A 20,359-nucleotide genomic window follows, 5' to 3' on the forward strand; every position below is an offset into this window, starting at 1 on the left:
CAGAGCTTCATTTAGTAACAAACTTATATTTTTGTGATGAATGTTCATAAATTAAATTCTAGTCTGTCTTCCCGTGTTATCCAAAATGTTTAAAAATAACGAGCAGTGCTAATAAAAACTATATTTATAACACCAACACAGTGTTTCTGTCCAATCTCACTTCATGGGTGAATAAAATCTACTGGTCTGGGTTGTCTCTTTATTGTACTAAATATGTGTAGTGAAGAAAAAAGAGCTGGTAAACTGATTCATTTATTTTTTTCAAACAGAATCAATGTTTAAGCTTATAAACTGATAACAAACTGTAAACAACAACATCAACATAAGACTGTAAAGGGTATAAACCAACATTTTTTTCTCCATTTGTTGTCTGTGCACCTCTTCTGCTTTAGACCAATCAAAATCTGCCAGAGGAGAGTATGGAGTGATACTGACGGCACAACTGAACTAAACTGTAAACGGCTGCTAAAAGAAATCTTGCACACTTGTGGTTTTATTCAAATAAATCCTCCAGGTAGCTCCCGGAGTCACGGGTGGAGGGCTGCAGAAGAAGAGAAAAAGATGAAGATGATGAATTCATTTGAAGTTCATGACACTGCTGAGGGTTGAATTTACCAGAATGATGCCCGTCTCAGAGTCTTCATCATAATCCTCAATGACTGGTTCATCATCTGAATGATCTTCATCAATCAGAGACAGTCTGAACACACACACACACACTTTGATAAGCATACATTTCTGAATAATAGTTCCGTATAGACATGAGAACTTCAGCCAAACATAAACTCACGTGCTGAGGTGTGTCTGGATGCTTGGAGCAGATGGACTGGACTGTGGTCTGCTATGAGTGATGTTCCTCCTCTGAAATGACCTGTAGACACAGACACCAATGTGTGAGTGTGTCAATACTGACGACTAGTGTGTGTGTGTATAAACGCGTATGTGTGATATACTCCTCAGTGAATTCATCATCTGTGTCATGGTGGCGTGGCTGTGATGTCACAGCTGGAGTTTCTGGATTACTGATCAAACCTGCACAAGCACACAAACACACACAGCAAGTTAAATATCTAAATCTAGAGTATAAAACAATCACACACACACACAATCAATCTTATGAACCTGCTGAATATCTTGAATTTATGATTTTAAAATCAGCTGCAGGTGTCATGTAAACGGGACTCATTTTCTCTACACAACCATTTGACCATTAAATTATAGTCTTTCATTAACAGCTAACATAAATAACAATAAGATGAAAGTAAAAGAACAGAAATGATATTTTGTGAGTACACTGACTCTGTGTGCGTCTGCGTTTCCTTTTGGGTGTTGTAGGAGAAGTTGGTGCAACTGGAGCATCTCGCGAGCCTGAGGTCAAAGATCGTTCATACATCCTTACAAACGTACTTTTCACAACTTCAGCACCCACACGCCGCAAATACTCCAACCTATAGGCAACAAACGGTGATGACATAGTGATGAATGAATAACAGCTCTGTGAGGAGAGTATTTTACAGTAACATCAGTGATACTCACAGCTGTTTGCGTTCCGGCTGCAGGAGTTTGAAGCTGAACTCACAAAGTATCGTCAAAAAGCCCAAGTTCATGGGGTTGCCCTGCTCGAGGCCTTTACACGCGAACCGAATGCCGTCCCTACACAAACACAAAGACACGAATGAGACATGGTAAACTGGTGTAAAGAGAGAGAGAGAGGTAAATACTGACTGGTGTAAAGCCAGTAGGGGTTTGCGGATGAGACGCTGGTTGATGCTGAAGTTTGTGGCCAGTTTCTTTGCTAGAATTCTGATCTCTGTCAACTCCTCATCACGACGGTCCTGATCCAACCCAGAGAAGAGCTACACACACACACACACACTCATGTATTCTTGATTTCGATCATCATTACCACACACTTTGATGTCCGTCACAAACCTGCTGCAGACACAAACACACAGTTTTGGCACTTTCCACTGAGCTGATTGTCTTGGATTTGCTGAGAGTTTCTTTGATGATGTCACCATACTCCCTGTAAAACTAAACACACCAACATGAAATCACAACATGCCCAGAGACACATACACAGCCACAGTCCAATCCTGTACACACACACACACACACAAAAACACCTTATTGTAGTACTTGAGAATGTCTGTAGCCGCTCTGAGCTCCAGAACACCATATATGATGAGTTTACAATATCCAGCCAACTGATTCCTCTTTTGCATCAAACCAGAAATATTCATCTCTTCTGCAGTGAAAAAAGAGAAACAGCATTTCCTTCCATCATGAACTCACTTTTCACCAAGATATTCATTAGATTATGATTACGATATACAACAGACATCTAAAAAACATTTATGCTTTTCTTACAGAACTGTTCAATAATATTACTCTGCATAGTTATGATAATAATAAGTTGTATTCAATCCAAAATGGGAAAGTTCTTGTTCATTTCTGTTGTTGATGATCAACACAAAAGCACCTGTTTTCAAAGGACTCCAAAACTTTAGAACAGTCATGGCAGTTTTTCAGAATAAGAAACACTACCAGTGAATGAGTGTTTTCATGATTGTGTGAAGCAATGTGTAAAGGTGTTTATTAACGTAAGACGTCTGCTGTCAGCCAATCAAAGAGTTCCTGCTCTAATGAACGTTGTAATGCTAATAAAGGTTTAAACAGCTAGACAAAGATGTACCGATCAGGTCATGGTCTGAATCTGTGAAGACGTAGTCTATGAGAAAAGACGCCATTTCAGCTGTGAGAGACTCATCAGGGCTGTAGCACTGCAGCGGTGAACCCTCGCCCTCAGACAAGCTTCCAAACACCATCAGTGCATCACACAAACACACAAACGCCTGCAGACACAAAAAACAGTCCAGAGATTTACACCAAGAACCACATTTTACACACGCCTACTTAATAAATATTTATATACAAGTATAACATTTTCAACACGTTTCATCATTATTCTCAGAGTAAAATGATTTCTTCTAAACATCACCTGCAGCAAATCTACTCAGTTGAGTTTTATGTACATGCTGTACATCCGCAAAACAGAGTTTTCAAAGCTGCTTTAATTCCATAACAATGAGAAATGTATTAATGTTACACTATTTAAATCCATATACACCACAAGAACTAATCACGGAACAATGCGTGTACATTTGTTGCTGTGTAGTTATATGTTAACTACGTGTCATTCGGTTGGTTGAACACTTGTACAGAAATGTTTATTGTGTAAATGTTTACAGGAAATTGTCTATTGTAAAGAATTGTTATTTAATTTAACTTGTAATCTGCAATTCTGTCTCATATCTGTCATAATGCCATGTTGATCTGAACTGCGCCCAGGTTTTTCACCAACTGGTGCACTTGTGTATATGGTTGAGTGACAATAAAGGGATTTGATTAGATTTTGATTTGAGAATCTAATCTACCATCTTCTGCAGTCTTTCAGGGAGAGATTTGATGAATAATGTTAAGATTGAGACCGACAAGGCTGAGCTCTAAATAACAGAAGAGACGTACCTGATTTCTGATGTCATTGTGACCCACAGACAGGCAACTCTGACACACAATGCAGAATGAATGAAGAGAGTTCAACAAACCCCTCAGTTCAGCCTGACAGTGAGAGAGAGAGAGAGACAGAGAGAGTGAGAGAGAGAGATTCACTTTTGTTAGTAAAAGTACTACAGGATACACTATGGCGATAGTGTTAAAAAAAATGCAGAAATATCGGTCATATCGGACTTATAAAGTATTTTACACATTAGAATGAGAGAACGTACCTTGTCTGTGTGATGCTGCTGTTTGATCTTTGTTCCTTCCCAAAACAGATGGAATACTGCACATTTCAGAGCTGGAACCATCAGCTTCACACACACACACGCATGCACGTACAAACACACACACAGTGTCAATGTTAAACATGTAAGCGTTTCTCATGATTTTGTTTTGGGATGTGGCAGAAGAGTGATTGATTATGTATAAACAGTTCTTTAGATGCAGAACAGCAGGTCACATGCAGCTCGACAGCCCAGCGCTCATTCACTCAGTACATGAGGAAAACAAACAACATATGCATACAGTAAACAGCATATATGATGGCGGTGGAGTCTAGATTAAAACTCTTTTAAGATGCTGAGTCTGTTTGCTCCATGTGCTTTCTCATCTAAGAATGATAAACACTTGCGGTCAACTGATCGCTCATTCAGAAATCTCCCTGACAGACATTCTGATGTTGTTATAAAGTTCTGCATGAGAATGTTTATACAACAAACACTAAATGTAAACATGAAAGTGTCCATGATGCATTAGAACATTCCTACATGCTCAAGGTTTCTAAATCTGTTAAATCATGCGCTGGTCTAACCAAAATAATGTCAACATGTTAATGTTGGGTGACCCAAATCAAACAGCATCAATATCTCAGTGTTTGTTGAATTAGGATAAGTACGGCAAATGTCATATGCAAGAAAACGAGTGAGAGCTCCTCACTTAAACATGTCGTGTGTGTGTGTTAACCTTCTTGTCCATTTCTCCTGACTCCACTTCAAACTTCATAAGCTGAGAGCAGAACTCAAACAGGTTTCTTCCGGTCATATCACTGGCACTGACACACACACACAAATATAGTTAAAAAGTGAATGTGTTTATACAGCATAAAATGACACAAACTCAAACATACCTGCTGAAGACGGCAAGAATGTTCAGAGATGAAGCAGCTCTGTAGTAATCATCCTCATCAGCTGACTCCTAAAAAACACAGACATCACATCTGAGGGAGCACGTGCTACCATATCTTTTTATTGCCCAAATCTCTTCACTAGTCGAAAACATCCATGTAGCAAGTGGCATCTCAGTATTTAAAATGCATTAAAATGATTTAATACTTGAAAATTAAACTGATTTGTATGAGGGTAAGTGCAATATAGAAAACATTGTTATTTAATGATGAAAGCCCTCAAAGCTTTTTAGTACATACACACATGTAATGATGGACAGTATGTGTACATTTAGGTACCTGCAGTATTTTAGTGAGGTTTGTAGTACATTTCTCCACTGTAGAATCCAAAAGTTGACTGACTACTATCTCAGCACGACCAGAGAAGGTGTAAGAGTCACAACACAAAGAACACAACACACGCACAGATGCCTCAAGCACACACTCCTCACTGTGCTTCAGTACAATATCACACACCTGAGACAACAACAAATCCAAACACTGAGACAAACAATGCACACACACACACACAAACAATATTACATGCTAAGAACTTAACAACATTTATAACCCAAAATTATATACATTATATACAAACACAAGAAAGTCCAAAATACATAACTACTAACTAGGCTATAATAAAAATCTTTGTACATCTACTTTAGCTGCACTGCTAGAGTTAAAATATTTTGTGAAAATGTGCAATTGTCATCACACAGACCTTATGTGACAATTATTTCAATATTAAAAGTTTGGCAAACCTGTGTTCTGTCTAATGTGTAAATGGATAACTGACATGAGAGTTACAGTGGTGTAAAATCGTCATGCTTAATAACAAAGAAAATCCCTCATTTGACATGGAAGAGAAACTGCTCGTACTTTCTCCAGACGTGCTGAACTGCCGTAAGCATCCAGATGAAAGTACAGCGGCGCTCTGAGGAGACAGCTCACCTTCCCAACATCTGCAGAAAACTGAGCCAAAAGAATTTCATCTCAATTCATTGTTCAAAACAATCAGAAAGTCAGCGACTGTCATCACATCAAACAGCTAAATTACATTCAATACACTCTTGTCAACAAAAAAGCAGGTCAGAGTGTCTATTGATGAGATTTCAGATTTTGCTTTTTGCATGTTTAGTGTGTCAGATGGGCCATGAGAAAGAGAGTTCAAAAGAAAGCAGAGCTGAACACTGAGACATAAAACACTCACCTTGGCCAGTAATTGAGGCAACACAGGAATAAAATGGTTTGTAATGCGTCTCATCTCTAGAGCCTGAAGCTTCTTTTCCTTCATAGTCAGATTCTAAAACACACACAATAGAACACACGTCCAATCGAGGCGGTTGCAAAACATTGAGCGGTCCTTCAATCGGTCTCATTTGTACCTTCTTCTGTGAGCGGGTCAATGGGGGCGTGGCTTCTGCCGCCTGTCTCATTGCAGATACCATAATGTCAATCAAAGCGCTCTCCATCACTTCCTCTACACCTACAACACACCCAAACATCATCATCATGTACGCTGCTATCAATACATTTAAATGACACATGAATTGGACAGACTCACCTCCTTCCTGCAGCAATAGTGATGTCATCACCTCCCAGTTTTTTAGCTCTGCCCCAGCGACATCCCACAGACTGTCAACCAGGTAAGCAGCGTGTTCATGATACTAACAGACACACACAGAGTACACTGAATGCACACACATATCATGCTATCAGTGTAAGGACTTGAACAGACATGAGAGCGGTGCATGCTGGGATGTGGATTTACCTTGCTGTCAATGAAAAAGCGTACGAGTAAAACAAGGAAAGAATCGCTGCGATTGTCTGATTCTTCATCTGACACGCTACACAGCCTAGAAACACACACGTGCACATGAACACACACACACACGGAGAGTGAAATGCTGGTGGGCTGTTGTACTGAGTTATGATGTCATGATGGAAAACATACATGTGATACAGGAAGTGTCCAGCTGCACAGGCGAGACCTCTATGTGTGGCAAACACCAGTGGATACACACCAACACACTCATCGTCACTCAGACCATCATCTGTGTTCCTGAAAACACACACACCTCATCATCATCATCACCTCCACACACTACACATGATGTAGAGCAGTGCTGCCCTATTTTTAACAGTATAGAGTAATGATGTCCACTTTATGTTGAACAGCAACTGACTCACTGATGAATGAGCAGTAACAGCTTCACAGTTTCCACAGCAACATCTGAGTCTTTATCCAGAATCATGCAGACAATCCGTTCCTGGGAAAACAACAACATTTTGCAGTACAGAAAAATAACACCCAAGAGAAATTGGGCAATATAAAGGTCAAGGGCTAAACTGTAGCACCCGTTCTTCTCCCTAAACTAATTAAATATTCATTTATGAATCTGCTTTCAAAAGAACTAAAACTACATTCAAGTCATACAGATTTGATTCTGGAATATCAGATATGCCACCACTCCTTCATCGGCTACAAAAGACCACCGGCTCATGTCCACAGTGTCTTACCTTGAAGCGGCTTGTGAAGAGCTCTAAACGCCCAATGAAATCTTTCTCTCCATATAATTTCTGCAAAGTCAACACACACTTCAGACGTACCGGAGCTTGCTAAAAAGCGCGCACGCATGCCCACACACACACACACACACACACGTTTATATAATGTTGTTGTTCATTTGCTGAATATAATCCGTAGAATATTTAAAAATCCGCAGTTAAGATTAAAAATGTCAAAAAGAAATATTTATTCATTTGAGTACCTATTTCATGTGGATATATTTAACACTTTTATACATTTACATTTACTTACAAAATAGGGGGGAAAATGTAAGCAATATGTGCAACAAAAGAACAAAAATACATAGGTGCAGTAAAACTGGTCTTAGTCAGCCTATGACAGTATACGAAGCTCAGATTTTTGGGGAGGTGGTAGGAAAGTAGAAAAAAGTAGAAGACTGTACTAATGGGTCAGAAGTTGACGGAAGAGAATTACTTTTAACCGATTCGGATAGTCAACTACAGAATCATCTGATCTTATGGCAAGAGGGAGATCGTTCCAGAGTCATGGAACACATCCAGAGAAAGTGTGTATTTGTTCTTGAATACATCAAGTTTAATTGGTGTATCACAGACACTTCTTACAGGTTCTGAGTAAGCATGAGCAGTGTAAGGTGAACACGTTGAAATCAAACCTTATCATGTAGCATCCAGCCCACGTATTTAAGGTGCTCGTCATTGAGGAAGCAGGCGGGGTTTTCTCTGAACCACACCCCCATCTCCTGCATGCAGATGGCCCGTATGTCTGGAACTCTGTCGCGATACCGATGAACAAAAACGCCCTTGAAGATCCCATTCATGAGAGAGCGCAGGTCCTCCTGATGCTCCGACACCTACACAATAAACACACACACATGCTTTTACTCATTCTATATTTAGATGTTCTTTACATTTTAAAATGAAAGTAAACTCATCAAATCAATGGATTAGCACAAATTGAACTCTAAGACAAATTCAATCCAATTATCAAAAAGATAATACATTTATTATAATATTATATTTGATCATCTTTGTAAGTGCATTTGGAATTTTGTCAAGCAGCTTCTCAAAGCATCACCCTGAGATGTGTTTTGAACAGTACTGATATACACTGCTCCTCCCAAAAAAGTCACACACTTGTAATTCATTGAACCGCCTTTAGCTTTGATTACGGCCCGCATTCGCAGTGGCTTTGTTTGATACGGTTCTGCAATATCACAACATTTATACCCATTCAGAGTTGCATACATTTTTCCCCAAGATCTTGTATTGATGATATTTGCTTAGTTAAATCCAGGTGGTGAGTGTTTTTTGGACAGGCAGTGTTTTGTCTTATAATATTCTTTTCTGGATTCTTCTTGCAGTCTTTGGTTCAAGTCATCCATCATTCAACTAAAGCTTTATTTTTGTAAATAAGAGAATGAACATATTAGCACATAAATGTGATGAATGTGTGTGTGTGTGTGTCTGACCTCTTTTAAGGAGTTCTTTAGTTCCTCCTCTCGCCCGATGGCTCTTTGTTCAGCCCGTTTGATCTTCTCCATGTCACAGCGCCTCTTGGTCATTGCTGCTTGAGCGTTTACTTCTGCAGCTACTACCACTATCGCTGACATCAGCCGCATGGCTACACACAAACTGGACAGTTACTACATTAATCTGACTTTCAGTGTTTTCACTACAGAGCTGATGGTTCATTCGTTGATGGTTTTGAATGTGCAAATGTTTAACTGCTAGACTACAGCGGTGCTCATGTCCTGATAGTTTCAAACTCACCGATGAGAGTGCTGGTGTGTCTGAAGGCACGGACCTGCGAGTCGGCCAGACCCGTGAGCAGCGCAATGAGCGACGAGAAGAGATAATCATCATACAACAGACTGTTCCGACAGCTACGAACTAGCAGAGACAGGAACTCACACAAACCCTCACGGAAGTGTCGCCAGTCAGAGCCCACTGACACCAGCGGATAACTGACAGAGTCCTGCACAGAGAGAAAGGCAGAAGGAGAAAATATAAATAAAAATTTGAACAAATTAAAGTCTGAAAATGTGCATGATTCCGTCTTGTATAGTTAGGAAAATAATTGTTTTGGAAGGTGGCATTCTCCCTCATGCTTTTGATCTCTCTATTTGCTTCTGATGAAAGCATATGCTAAATAAATGAATGTACACGTTAGTATAGTGTTATTCTCTTACCTCATTAAATTCTTCAGTCAGATGACCAATTATATCAGCATTCTGCATGGTGTTTAACATCTCTTTCGTGACAACTCCTGCAAGTAAAAACACATTGTTTTGAAACCCTCTAATATAAGTTACATGCTCAATTCTCATGTCTGACGTCACCTTTACAGCCGCTGCACTGTATAACGAAGTTGATGAGCTCCAGAAGTCCCACCTCTTTGTCTCTGCGGTACTCATCCAGCCAAGAATCTATCACAGTCTACCAATAACAGCCAATCAGAGGAGTGTCCATACACACTGCACTCTAATCAAGTATCTTTGTCTTACCGGAAGCGCACTGCGGCCAGACCTCACAGCCTCATAAAGATCGCCTGCGGTGGCGTGGTCATCTGTCTGAACGTCACGCCCCCTGAGACCCAGTGTGTTTCCTGCTGTCTGCGGCTCATTGGAACTTCTGACTGGCTGATAAACCCTCTTAGGAGACTTCAGAGAAACAGACACTTTAAAACACATTTATATCCTCAGATTGTGTGTGTGTGCTTGTTCTCATCCATTGTGGGGTCCAAATATCCCCACAATGATAAAAGTCTCACACACTTACACCGATGGCCGGTTCCCACAATTCAAATGGATTATTACACATCCCAAATGCTGTTTATTAAAAATGTAAAAATCCAGAAAGTTTTCTGTGATGATTAGGTTGTGGGGTCGGGTTAGGGGAAGCCAATAGAATAGTATATACAGTTTGTCCAGTATAAAAATCATGGAAAGTGTGTGTTTGTGTGTTGAACCTTACTGTGGTTCCCTGTGAGGAGATCAGTTTTCTTTTGGAGGTTTTCGGCTGGAACTCAAAGTCACTTCCAGAAAGAGAGAGGTTGTCCTCAGAGCTGCATCACACACACAATCTTCATCATCATCATCATGACATCATCACATGTGTTATGTGTGTTTAGACACTCTGTTTACCTGTTGGACTCCAGCGCATCCATGTGCTCCATCAGTCTACAAAAACACACACAGAAATGATTCACTGTTCTGTGGGACATTTGTTTATTTTTCTGTTGTTTCATGTATCAGCTTTTACACATTTGTTAACCTGACAATGTAATGTCAAAACTACATCAAAATCCACACAAAAACGTTCACAGATCGCGTGAAAAGATCGATGACGTATTCACTCCAAAGGTGTGAACATTTTGAACATTAAAAGCGACAGTTCTCAAGTACTTCTATAGTTATTTAGTCCTAAACCGATGCGAGTTTAAAAAAACGGCTTTGATTATATATAATCTGACAATAATAACCTACGTTCCATCACTTCAACCGAAAATGATATTCGTAACTAACTGTTATTAATTTCTGTGAAGAGAAAACCATCACTGTGAATAAAGTTTTACCTCAGTGAGCGTCTCGCGCCGAAGCAGTTTAACAACAGTTGTGTTTATCGATCACTATCTGTTAAATCTGTAGAGATTAGTTATTAATAAATGTGTTTAGTTTAGTTTATCATCACTAACTGATAATGAACCTGTTCAGTCAGTCACGGTGATTATAAAGCTATCACTCGGCCATGAAAGATCTGGCTGTGGATTGGTCCAAAGGGAAGGTGTCTGAACAGTGATTGGCTCTCACCGTGAGCAGAGAGGGAAATAATTGGATGACTTTTGTAGCGTCATATTCTTAGCAACCGCTGGACTTTTTTGCAATTAACCATGAACTCACACAAGCCAATTTACAATTATCTTTCCAAACAGAATTACAGCGTTTTAATATAGACACAGAAGATAACATATATATAAATATATAAAAATAAATAAATATATATATATATATATATATTAAGGGGGAAAAAGAGCGAGAGACTCATTCTAAATTACTAAATCTGACTAACGTTACCAAAAAGTAATTTTTTATATTCTGCATTTATATTGCATTTCATATTCTATCATTATTCTGCATTTATTTAATTATGTAACCCGATAATAAATATTCAGCGACTGTTGTACTCCCTCCAGATTTTAACCACAAATTTAACGCATGCGCATGCGCAAAAACCATCCCCTTTGTAAAACCAACACCCCAATTACAATTTCATTAATATCAGTTTTATAATGCAAATAGTCTGTGTCGAGTGAAAACCTACTCCATATTTTATATATTATATATATTTTTTATAAATCATAACTATTACTCAGACATTACGTCTGTCTGTGGGTTTGGCGAATGTTTAACCAATGAAACGTTTTTTTTTAAGAGCTTGTGGCTAAACCTTAAAACTTCATTGGATCATCAAGCTGTCAGTCAAACATCTTAAATCCACCCAGTCTGTTGTGAGAAGTGAACATTTAAAGCGTCTCTCTGAAAATGTAAATTGTTTCCTTTACTCAACAAACACTTTGTATAAAAACTAATGTTTTGTGTATTTAGAGAGCGTCGAGTCATAGCCAACATACTGTCATAAATAGACACTGTGCAGCCCTTTATCTTTTAAAACATGAGATTTTGGCTAAATGAAAGGAAAACCTGATCCCCTTCAATAAACGTTATGAACTGTAAGTTGGACATTTTATGATGTACTAGCATGCTTCCTAAAGATAATTTCACAGACATTAAGCATTTTATAATGATTTGATGCCTTTACTGACTCAAATGTGATTGTTGTAAGGATGGACAAACCATATATCTCACATTTACTGGTCAAAAATATTTAACGGTACATCCCCATTGATTTTTGTTTACAATTCGACCACTCCACACACATAACATATAAAAAAGTCATTATAGAAAACCATTCAAAAGCTTCTAAATAAATCATACAATTGACAAAAAATACGACAACAAATATCTGTGCCTAATGAGATCATTCAAAAAATGGCCATGTATCAAAATGCAATTCATTATGACCGAACTACACCCATTAGTGACACTAAAGTTCAAGGTTTGTTTGATTCTTTGAACAGTTTGTTAAGTGTCAGCCCTGTTGAGTCCTTTACACAGTACTGATCGAAACCTCTGACACACAAAAGTGCAAAATCATCATTACTACCAAAATAGTCCCATAGGTTCTGGCTTTATCTAAACAACATGACTCGTTGTACGTCTACATCCTGCTTGTAAATCACATGATAGTTGCTGACAGTCCATTCTTTGCTAGCCACAATTACACTGACTAAACTAGATTTTGGTTCATGAATTTGAACCTTTTACATCAAACCATAAATGTGACATGAAACATAAAAAACGATTGTGTGTCACAAATGTAATTTTTCATAATATCTTATTTTGTGTTTCACTGCAGAATATGACTTTCGGGTTCACAACCACATAAAGTGGAATAAATGAGGACTTGTCTCTTTAAATCTTTACATTCCGTAACGGGTTGAATGAAAGTTTGCGAAAGTCCAGTCTGTCCTGTCGCACTGGACCGTCTACAAACACTTCACTTCATCTATATATCACAGAGACTTGTTTCAGTGCTCCACAGTGTTGTAAGTGTAAATGATCGTTTGTCATATGGATCAAGGGTTGTAACACTCACCATGAGTAGCGCGAGCGCATATGGGCGTGACGTATAGATCTGTGTGTGTGGATATAAACAGTTGAGGCTCGAGATCGCTTCCAGAACTGTGTGCACAACTCAGAACCGCAAACATGTTTCTCTTAGTTTTCATTGTGGCTTTACTGATCGCTTATTTTATTATTCACAGGATTTTTGTACACAGGAGGACTTTCAATGGCACAGCTAAACTCTACGGGAAAACAGTCATCGTTACGGGTGAGTGACTCCGTCTGTCATGTTCGCTGTGATGTCACAGCAGTCTCATTATACCAGAAACATTTGATACAATGCTTGTAGAAACACACATGAAGGTATGGAAATTCTTTTAGATTTTATGACTCAGTATCTCAAAATAATGACAAACTTAGTGGAAATGTCGACTAAGTAACTCATAATCATAAGAAACATTCTAACGAAAATTTAGACTCCGTTTGGCTTCCATATGAAGGTTTAGACATAAAGCAAAAATACAGATGGATGAATTTTATTCATAAGTATATGTAAAGTTCAAGTGCATGTTACTTTCTGTAGTACGTGTGTAAACGTATAGCTGTAAGTCAAATGTGGCCACAAAAAGTAATATATAAGTATTTAGTGTAACCAAAATTTGAGTACACAACTACATTTTTCAATTGAAGGTGTACGTTTTAAAGGACGTGTGTTTAAGGTATTTCATCTCAATCATGTTTCAACTCAATGCAAAGAGTAAACACAACTGCAAAATACTTTGTGATACTTTTCTCCATCTTTACCTTTCTATAGTTCAAATATACTTAACTGTGATCATAAGTATATTTGGCAGAAGCACGTATTTATATACATACTTTTCTAGTTTTTACTAAACTAGCAGAACATTTAAATAAACTTTATTTCTATTAGGATAGAGCCCTTGATTAAAAAAATCAAATAATTTCTATTTACAGGCAATGCGAGATGAGCAATTGCACTATTAAGACGACTTTTCTCTTCTATAGATGTAGACTGAAGTCAATATTTATGCATTGATTTGGTGAAAGTGCAGATATTCCACAGTGTCCGTCCCATCAGATGAACACATGAATGTGTTTTATTTCACAGGTGGGAACACTGGCATTGGAAAGGCGACGGCAGCAGCGATGGCCATGAGAGGAGCACGAGTGATTCTGGCCTGTCGCAGTAAACAGAGAGGAGAAGAAGCTGTACGAGATCTCATACAGGTGAGAACAACGCTCTGTTGTTACACGTTTTACACCTGCACACTTTAACCCTTCACTTGGATTGTCTTGCATCAGAAGTTGTCATGCACGTGTATTCTTCATCTACTACATGCACCTGGAGAGTAGAAGCAGAAGTGATGCGCTGTAGATGTCACCTTTGTGTTATCAGCTCATGAACCTCTTAAGCTCTGGTGGATATTTAGCAAATTTGAACGTGAATACCAAACCATAACCCTTCCCTGAATAAGAGAGCCCTACCCACATACACTGATCAAATAGATTCATTGTACAGAAAAAACCCTCTCCTTTCTTCAAATCTAAAGGTGTAAGGACATGTTTAGTGTATGCATTACACTTCACAAAAAAGGTAATTGTATTATAGGACATTTGTTTAGTTCTATTGATTGAGCTGGAAACGTGTGACCTGCGTCAACGTAACATATCAAGTTTTCATGTGTTTTACCTTTCTTAATTTCTTTGTTTATTGCTTTTACTTTCAATTACAGATCTACTTATTTTCTATTAATCTACATACAGATTTAATTTAACCTTGAATCTTATCGATCCTATAACAAGTAGTATGTACAAAAAAAGTGTAATGTTTTGAAAATAAACATTCTTTGAATTGAAACAAATAATTATTTTAAATATTGTGATTGTACAGAATGATGTATCGTCACAGCCCTGGTCGTATCTGTTGCACACACATTCTTTAATGTTCATTTTTCCTCGTAGGAAACTGGGAATAAGGGCATCATCTTCATGCAACTCGATCTTGCCAGTCTGAAATCTGTCCGAGCTTTCGCTGAAAACTTCCTGAAGTCTGAGTCCAGACTAGACCTGCTCATCAATAATGCAGGTATGAAATGTCTCAGTGAAGTTTTCCAAGTATTTCTCAAGAGTTCACAGGACTGTCATTAGTCGTGTTTGCACTTAAAGTAACTGTAATGATTAACCTATAGCTAATAGTACAGAAAACACATCTTTACACACACACCTTTACATACACAGACACACATACACTTTTACATACATACAGACACACATACACACCTTTGCATACACTGACACAAAAGACTGTGGGCTGATATGATACAGAGTATATATTAAAAAGGTTTTCCTGTAATGTCAAGTCCATTATTCATACATGAATCACCTTCATTTGTTGTTTTATCTTGGTGAATATTGACACACGGTCTCGTTCAGCTTTGGCCTCTCCTGGATGCACTGAAGACGGTCTGGGGATGATCCTCGGTGTTAATCACATCGGCCCGTTTCTGTTGACCGATCTTCTGCTGGATCGTCTCAAAGAATGCGCACCCAGCCGAGTGGTGAACGTGGCGTCGTGCGGTCATGATCTGGGCACCATTGACTTCGACTGCCTCACCGCACACAAGAGACTGGCTCTGGGCTCATCTGATGCAGATTTATTCAAGGCATATACCCACAGCAAGCTCTGTAATGTTCTCTTCACGCACGAACTGGCCAAGAGACTGAAGGGAACCAGCGTGACCTGCTACAGTCTCCATCCAGGTGAGCCGATCGGAATCTGCTCTTGAAACAGAAGAGATTTCTCGAAGTAAACCTCCACCTCTTTTAACCGTTTGTTGTCTGTGTCTGATGTGTTTCAGGGTCAGTAAATTCAGAACTGGGTCGTGATATCAACGAGTGGTTCACGCGCATCCTCAAAGCCTTTGTTAGTAAGCTGTGGGCCACAGACACGGTGTCTGGAGCTCAGACGACACTGTACTGCGCTCTGCAGGAGGACATCGAACATCTGAGCGGACGATATTTCTCCGACTGTCAGCTCGTTCAGGTCAAACCTGAAGCCAGAGACGATGGTATCAGCAAAAAACTGTGGGAAATCAGCGAGAAACTGTCTGGCATGGCCTGATCGAACACTCCAGCTAGGAGAAAAATATTGTCTTAGCATTGACCCTTTGTTCTTTGTACTGCATTTTTTATAGGTAAATAATAAAGTTGTTTGAACATGTTGAAATTTCTCATGCACTCCCTGTTATTGTGGTGCTTGAAAAGATATAAAGGCTTTCTGGATAGGCAAGTTCTAGAGAACAAGACGAGACGTGTAAGCATTCTTATCATGCTCCGGTCGACAATCACAGACTAAACTTTACTGCAAAACTTTGTCATTATTTATTCCCCTCATGTGTATGTCCAGTAAACTTTGTGCCAACTAAAATGTTTCATTAAAAATGTTTATTGGTTAAGCTGAACGCCATGTGTTGATTGTTGATCTTCAGTCTCATCTATGATCTGCTGTAGCTGGTCATTTACATTCTTCAACTGTTGCTCTGTTCCCATGATGCATCTGGCTTCAAGCAACATCGCAGGCAGACAAGACGCGCCAAACTATCAGAACCAAATAGAGAACGTCACAGGGTTTTAATGAGAGGATCACAGTGAACAGAATGACGGTTGAACTGCAAACTGAACGCTAGCAAATGTTCTCACCGTTTCCACCTCGTCCGGATGAGCTGTGCGGTGGTTCAGGTATCTCCTGTTGAGCTCCTGCAGCTTGTTGAGGAGCGAGGTTCCTTCTCTCAGAGCTTTGAGTCTCTGTTCCAATTCATCGCATTCTTTCTGAAGCGATGTCAGCTTTGCTCTTTCTCTGTGAGAATGCACATATTCAATAGAACAACATCTGACAGAAAGACAGTGTTGCAATGACGTTTACATGCATTGTCATTCTAACATTGGGTTCACACTAAATGCAAATTAAACATTTTGCACGATAAATTACAAACAAAGTAAATGGAAAGACGCATATCGACGTGAACCCGGGCAGCACGATTATCGCGAATGCGCGTCAATCTCGTCTTTTGCCAAGGTTGAAAATATTTGTCAGATTGCGTAACTCACGTGAAAATAACAAACTTTTCCCGCTAGGAATAAAGAGTGTGAAATCCGATGGTTTCACGTTTAGTGTGAACCTGGCATAAAAGCTGGTTCACACCAAACACGATTTAAGTGCTTTGAGCAAATAAATTACATACAAGTCAATAAAAAGACGCGTCAAGACCTTAACTTGTGGCAGGCGGTGCGAGGTTGAAAATATTTGTCAAATCGCGCCACCCACGCTGAAATAACTAACTTTTCCCACAAGTAATTAAGAGCGTGGAACGCGATTGATCGCATTTGGTGTGAACCAAACATTACTTGACGTTTACATGCAATGTCATTCTTACTTGATGAGGTCATTGTTGGCTTCCAATAGTCTGGTCCTCTTCTTGTTACTGGCACTATTGACCTAAGAGAAGAAATCAGTCAGTGGCTTCAAAATAAAAGTGCAATTCAAATAATGATGGTGAATCACCTTGGCATTTTCTCTCTTTAGATTCTTAAGTTCTCTTGATTCTGTGATCTATAATTAAAGAATAAATCAATATTTTAAATGCTTATCCTAACATCATTAGTTGAATTAAAGATGTGTTCAAATCATCTCACGATCTCTGAGAGCTGCTCTTCAACTGAGCGACTGAATGCGTCAATGGTGCGCTTCACAGCGTCAGAGTTCACCGTCTGCCTGCAGAGACATCACATGATAACTCAGCATTCCTCAAACATCATTAAAACTGTGTCTGTTTGTTGAAATATAAAAACATACTTATACTGGCCGACAAACTCCTGAAATGCATTAAGCACCACATCCAGGTCAGATTGACTTCTTAAATCTCTCGCTTTTTTAGAGGGGCCTCCTCTCTCTAGACACACACACAAAAAAATACATTTTATACACACTCGTTCTCAAGAGGGCACGAGTGAAATAAATAACAAGATATTTTAATTCCATAACAGGCATCCATACAGAGCTAGCTGTTGAAAAAGAAATACTGTACATGTGTTTCTTCAAATCTAACGTTTACAGGTTCCATACCAGAGGACTCCGAGGAAGATTTTGTGGTTTTTTTGTGTTTTTTTCCACTCTGCCGTCGGCTGGATGATGACCGCCTTCTCTTAGATTTCTCCTTGCTTGGATGCTGAAAAACATTAAATTTACTGGTTTAAGTAGGCATATATAATTTGGTATACATCAAAAAATACAATTGCTTCTTCCGTTTTTGTGCCGACTTTAAAAAGAAACTCTTGACGGGATGACACAAGTACATGAATTTCTGCCCTCTATATATCTGTCTAACTGCCAGAGTTTATAAAGTGAGACATACAAAGCTCTCATCCTCATCCGTAAGCTCTTCTGAGGATGAAGATGACCTCTGCGCTCTCTGTTTTTCTCCTGGAGATGTGCCTTTTGCTGACCTCTGCCCCTTCTGAAATGATAAAAAAACAAAGCCATATACAAATTCCATCCCAGACACACAACAGCACTCTGCATTTATTGTCTTTTGATGTGAATTTAAGTAGTGGTCACACCTTGGAGGTGGCGGTCAGCGATGCTCTCTTCTTGCCAGCATCCTCTCTTTGCTCCGATATGGTTGGCAATGCCCCGCCTTTAACTCTTCTGAAGTGACGAAATAAATAAGAAAGACAAATTTTATAGCATCAACACCAATGAAACCCACCTCCATCTCAGTGAACCCCTCACTGTATGGGGCGACAAACAGACGACACATACGTACATGCATACCAAAAACAAATAAAACACAGTAAATAACAGTAGACATAGACAATAGTATTGTACAACACAACCAATACTTTTTTGACACATATGGAAGCCCAAATCATTGTACCTCACTGGGGCCGCTGCTCCTTGTTTTCTTGGCTCAGATGGTTCCTGGTTCTCTTTGGATGCTGTGATCTTCTTCACGGCCTTTGAAACACTTTTGGGTTTATTTGTAGTCGGAGTCCTCACAGCAGCTCGCTGTCGGCCTGTCTTTTCTGGGGCAGCTCGTTGGTTTTGTTCAGCTCTAGGACTGAGATCTTCCTCCAGAGCCGTGCTGTGAAGCGGGTTACCTTCAGATGACAACAATAACACGACTCACTCGATGTAGGATTTTTAACAAAGTTTTATTCAATAACTCCCTCTATTGAACACGGTCTTCAATATATCATTTCTATCCAAAGTGACTTGTAGAGACATTCTGCAGTAAAGTCAATGCTTTGATTAATGACACGGTGATGGTTTAAATCTACAACTTTTGGTTATCAGTAATCTATTCTACACCACGTGTGAGGGATATTAAGTTAAAATACCATGTGAAGAGTATTGCTCCTCCTGAAGGAAACTGGCTTTCTCTATGGATGAAATGTCCAGCGTCTGCGCAGCCGGAGCCTCCTCAACACCATCACTTTTAGCTTTCACTCTCTGAAACAAAAACACATTATTATACCCTTCCATTCAAAGATTAAGAGTCACTCATTTCATTTAAAGTATTGAGTGACACAAACTTTGGGAATAATTCTGTAACTAAACATTTATTCAAGATCAAAACTCCTTTATATCTTCCGTGAAGTCAATATTTGTGTAGAATTGGCAGAAATGATTTCTGTGCTCATTTTATCAAGCAGAGTCTTGAGCTCTTACTGGGTGGCTTCTCTTCAGAAGTCAAAGTCATACATCTCAAAAACATTTTTATTAAATACAAATATGTTATAATATGTTTCAGCCAACATCGTATGTCATGCATAACGTAACACGCAAAAGAAAGAAATATCCACACACACATCACACACTGTCGTGTCGTGTCATCGGGATGAGGGTCAAATTGTTTCCTGAATTTTAAACTAACGTTATAAATAACGACCACTTAAACACTAACCTTCAGTTCCTGCTGAACAGCTTTCAGCGTCTTTGTCATCCGTTTCATCTCTGCTGTGAGTTAAATACGCACAAACATATGAAACAACTTATTATTCACGTGAAGAAAAACAACAACAAGCTTTACTGTCAAAAAAACGCGAAATGGCCTTTTTTACCGCGAAGGTTTGAATATCCGTCCCATACCATCTCAGAGAAGGGAGATATTAAATAACTTTAAGTAACGTCTTACATTGAGTTTATGTAGACAAGTAAAAGTACTTAACGGATTAGTTTAATACTTTATCTACAAAAATATTCGTAAATAGGTAAACGATACACCAATAAACATTTAAAGAAAATACATCTAACTAGTGTTGCACTCCCCTACCTTCAGTTCAAATGGTAAATTCTGTCTCTGTTACGTGTGAAGCGGCGACT

General features: G+C 39.0%; 3 protein-coding genes across 6 annotated transcripts; 1 reads left to right on the top strand and 2 right to left on the bottom strand.

Annotated features, from left to right (window-relative positions):
- Positions 1-236: 236 nt before the first annotated feature.
- Positions 237-11,014, bottom strand: LOC130437786 (cohesin subunit SA-3). The gene is made up of 32 exons (XM_056769367.1): positions 10,848-11,014; positions 10,417-10,452; positions 10,247-10,337; positions 9,778-9,933; positions 9,613-9,709; positions 9,463-9,539; positions 9,044-9,248; positions 8,743-8,894; positions 7,927-8,124; positions 7,244-7,342; positions 6,914-6,993; positions 6,678-6,785; positions 6,495-6,579; positions 6,288-6,390; positions 6,109-6,209; positions 5,934-6,026; positions 5,603-5,695; positions 5,024-5,224; positions 4,688-4,755; positions 4,525-4,612; positions 3,789-3,872; positions 3,529-3,621; positions 2,696-2,855; positions 2,127-2,248; positions 1,933-2,034; positions 1,726-1,856; positions 1,537-1,653; positions 1,300-1,448; positions 954-1,032; positions 791-871; positions 616-700; positions 237-541 (listed from the first exon to the last, which is right to left on the bottom strand). Exons 2-32 carry the CDS (start codon positions 10,446-10,448, stop codon positions 494-496), a joined length of 3,378 nt encoding a protein of 1,125 aa, XP_056625345.1. The 5' UTR covers positions 10,449-10,452; positions 10,848-11,014; the 3' UTR covers positions 237-493.
- A 783-nt stretch (positions 11,015-11,797) lies between these two features.
- Positions 11,798-16,439, top strand: dhrs13l1 (dehydrogenase/reductase (SDR family) member 13 like 1). Of its 2 annotated transcripts, XM_056769374.1 has the most exons (6): positions 11,798-11,816; positions 13,158-13,225; positions 14,087-14,205; positions 14,941-15,064; positions 15,412-15,738; positions 15,837-16,439. In XM_056769374.1, coding segments are annotated over exons 1-6 (903 nt in total). In that variant the 5' UTR covers positions 11,798-11,814; the 3' UTR covers positions 16,100-16,439. The 2 variants fall into 2 exon arrangements, with proteins under 2 accessions (XP_056625352.1, XP_056625351.1); XM_056769373.1 differs by lacking the exon at positions 11,798-11,816 and having other exon boundaries at positions 12,953-13,225.
- On the bottom strand, positions 16,336-20,315 carry cenpu (centromere protein U). 3 transcript variants are annotated; one of them, XM_056769371.1, is made up of 13 exons: positions 20,310-20,315; positions 19,941-19,993; positions 19,375-19,486; positions 18,912-19,134; positions 18,595-18,682; positions 18,390-18,491; positions 18,101-18,203; positions 17,831-17,927; positions 17,671-17,749; positions 17,540-17,587; positions 17,412-17,473; positions 16,678-16,834; positions 16,336-16,575 (listed from the first exon to the last, which is right to left on the bottom strand). In XM_056769371.1, the coding sequence occupies exons 2-13, from the start codon at positions 19,986-19,988 to the stop codon at positions 16,423-16,425; spliced, it is 1,272 nt and encodes a 423-aa protein (XP_056625349.1). In that variant the 5' UTR covers positions 19,989-19,993; positions 20,310-20,315; the 3' UTR covers positions 16,336-16,422. The 3 variants fall into 3 exon arrangements, with proteins under 3 accessions (XP_056625349.1, XP_056625348.1, XP_056625350.1); XM_056769370.1 differs by lacking the exon at positions 20,310-20,315 and adding an exon at positions 20,098-20,285; XM_056769372.1 differs by lacking the exons at positions 17,540-17,587; positions 20,310-20,315 and adding an exon at positions 20,098-20,287.
- Between the last annotated feature and the right edge of the window lie 44 nt (positions 20,316-20,359).

The sequence above is a fragment of the Triplophysa dalaica genome, chromosome 16, assembly GCF_015846415.1.
Source record: "Triplophysa dalaica isolate WHDGS20190420 chromosome 16, ASM1584641v1, whole genome shotgun sequence".
NCBI lineage: Eukaryota > Metazoa > Chordata > Actinopteri > Cypriniformes > Nemacheilidae > Triplophysa > Triplophysa dalaica.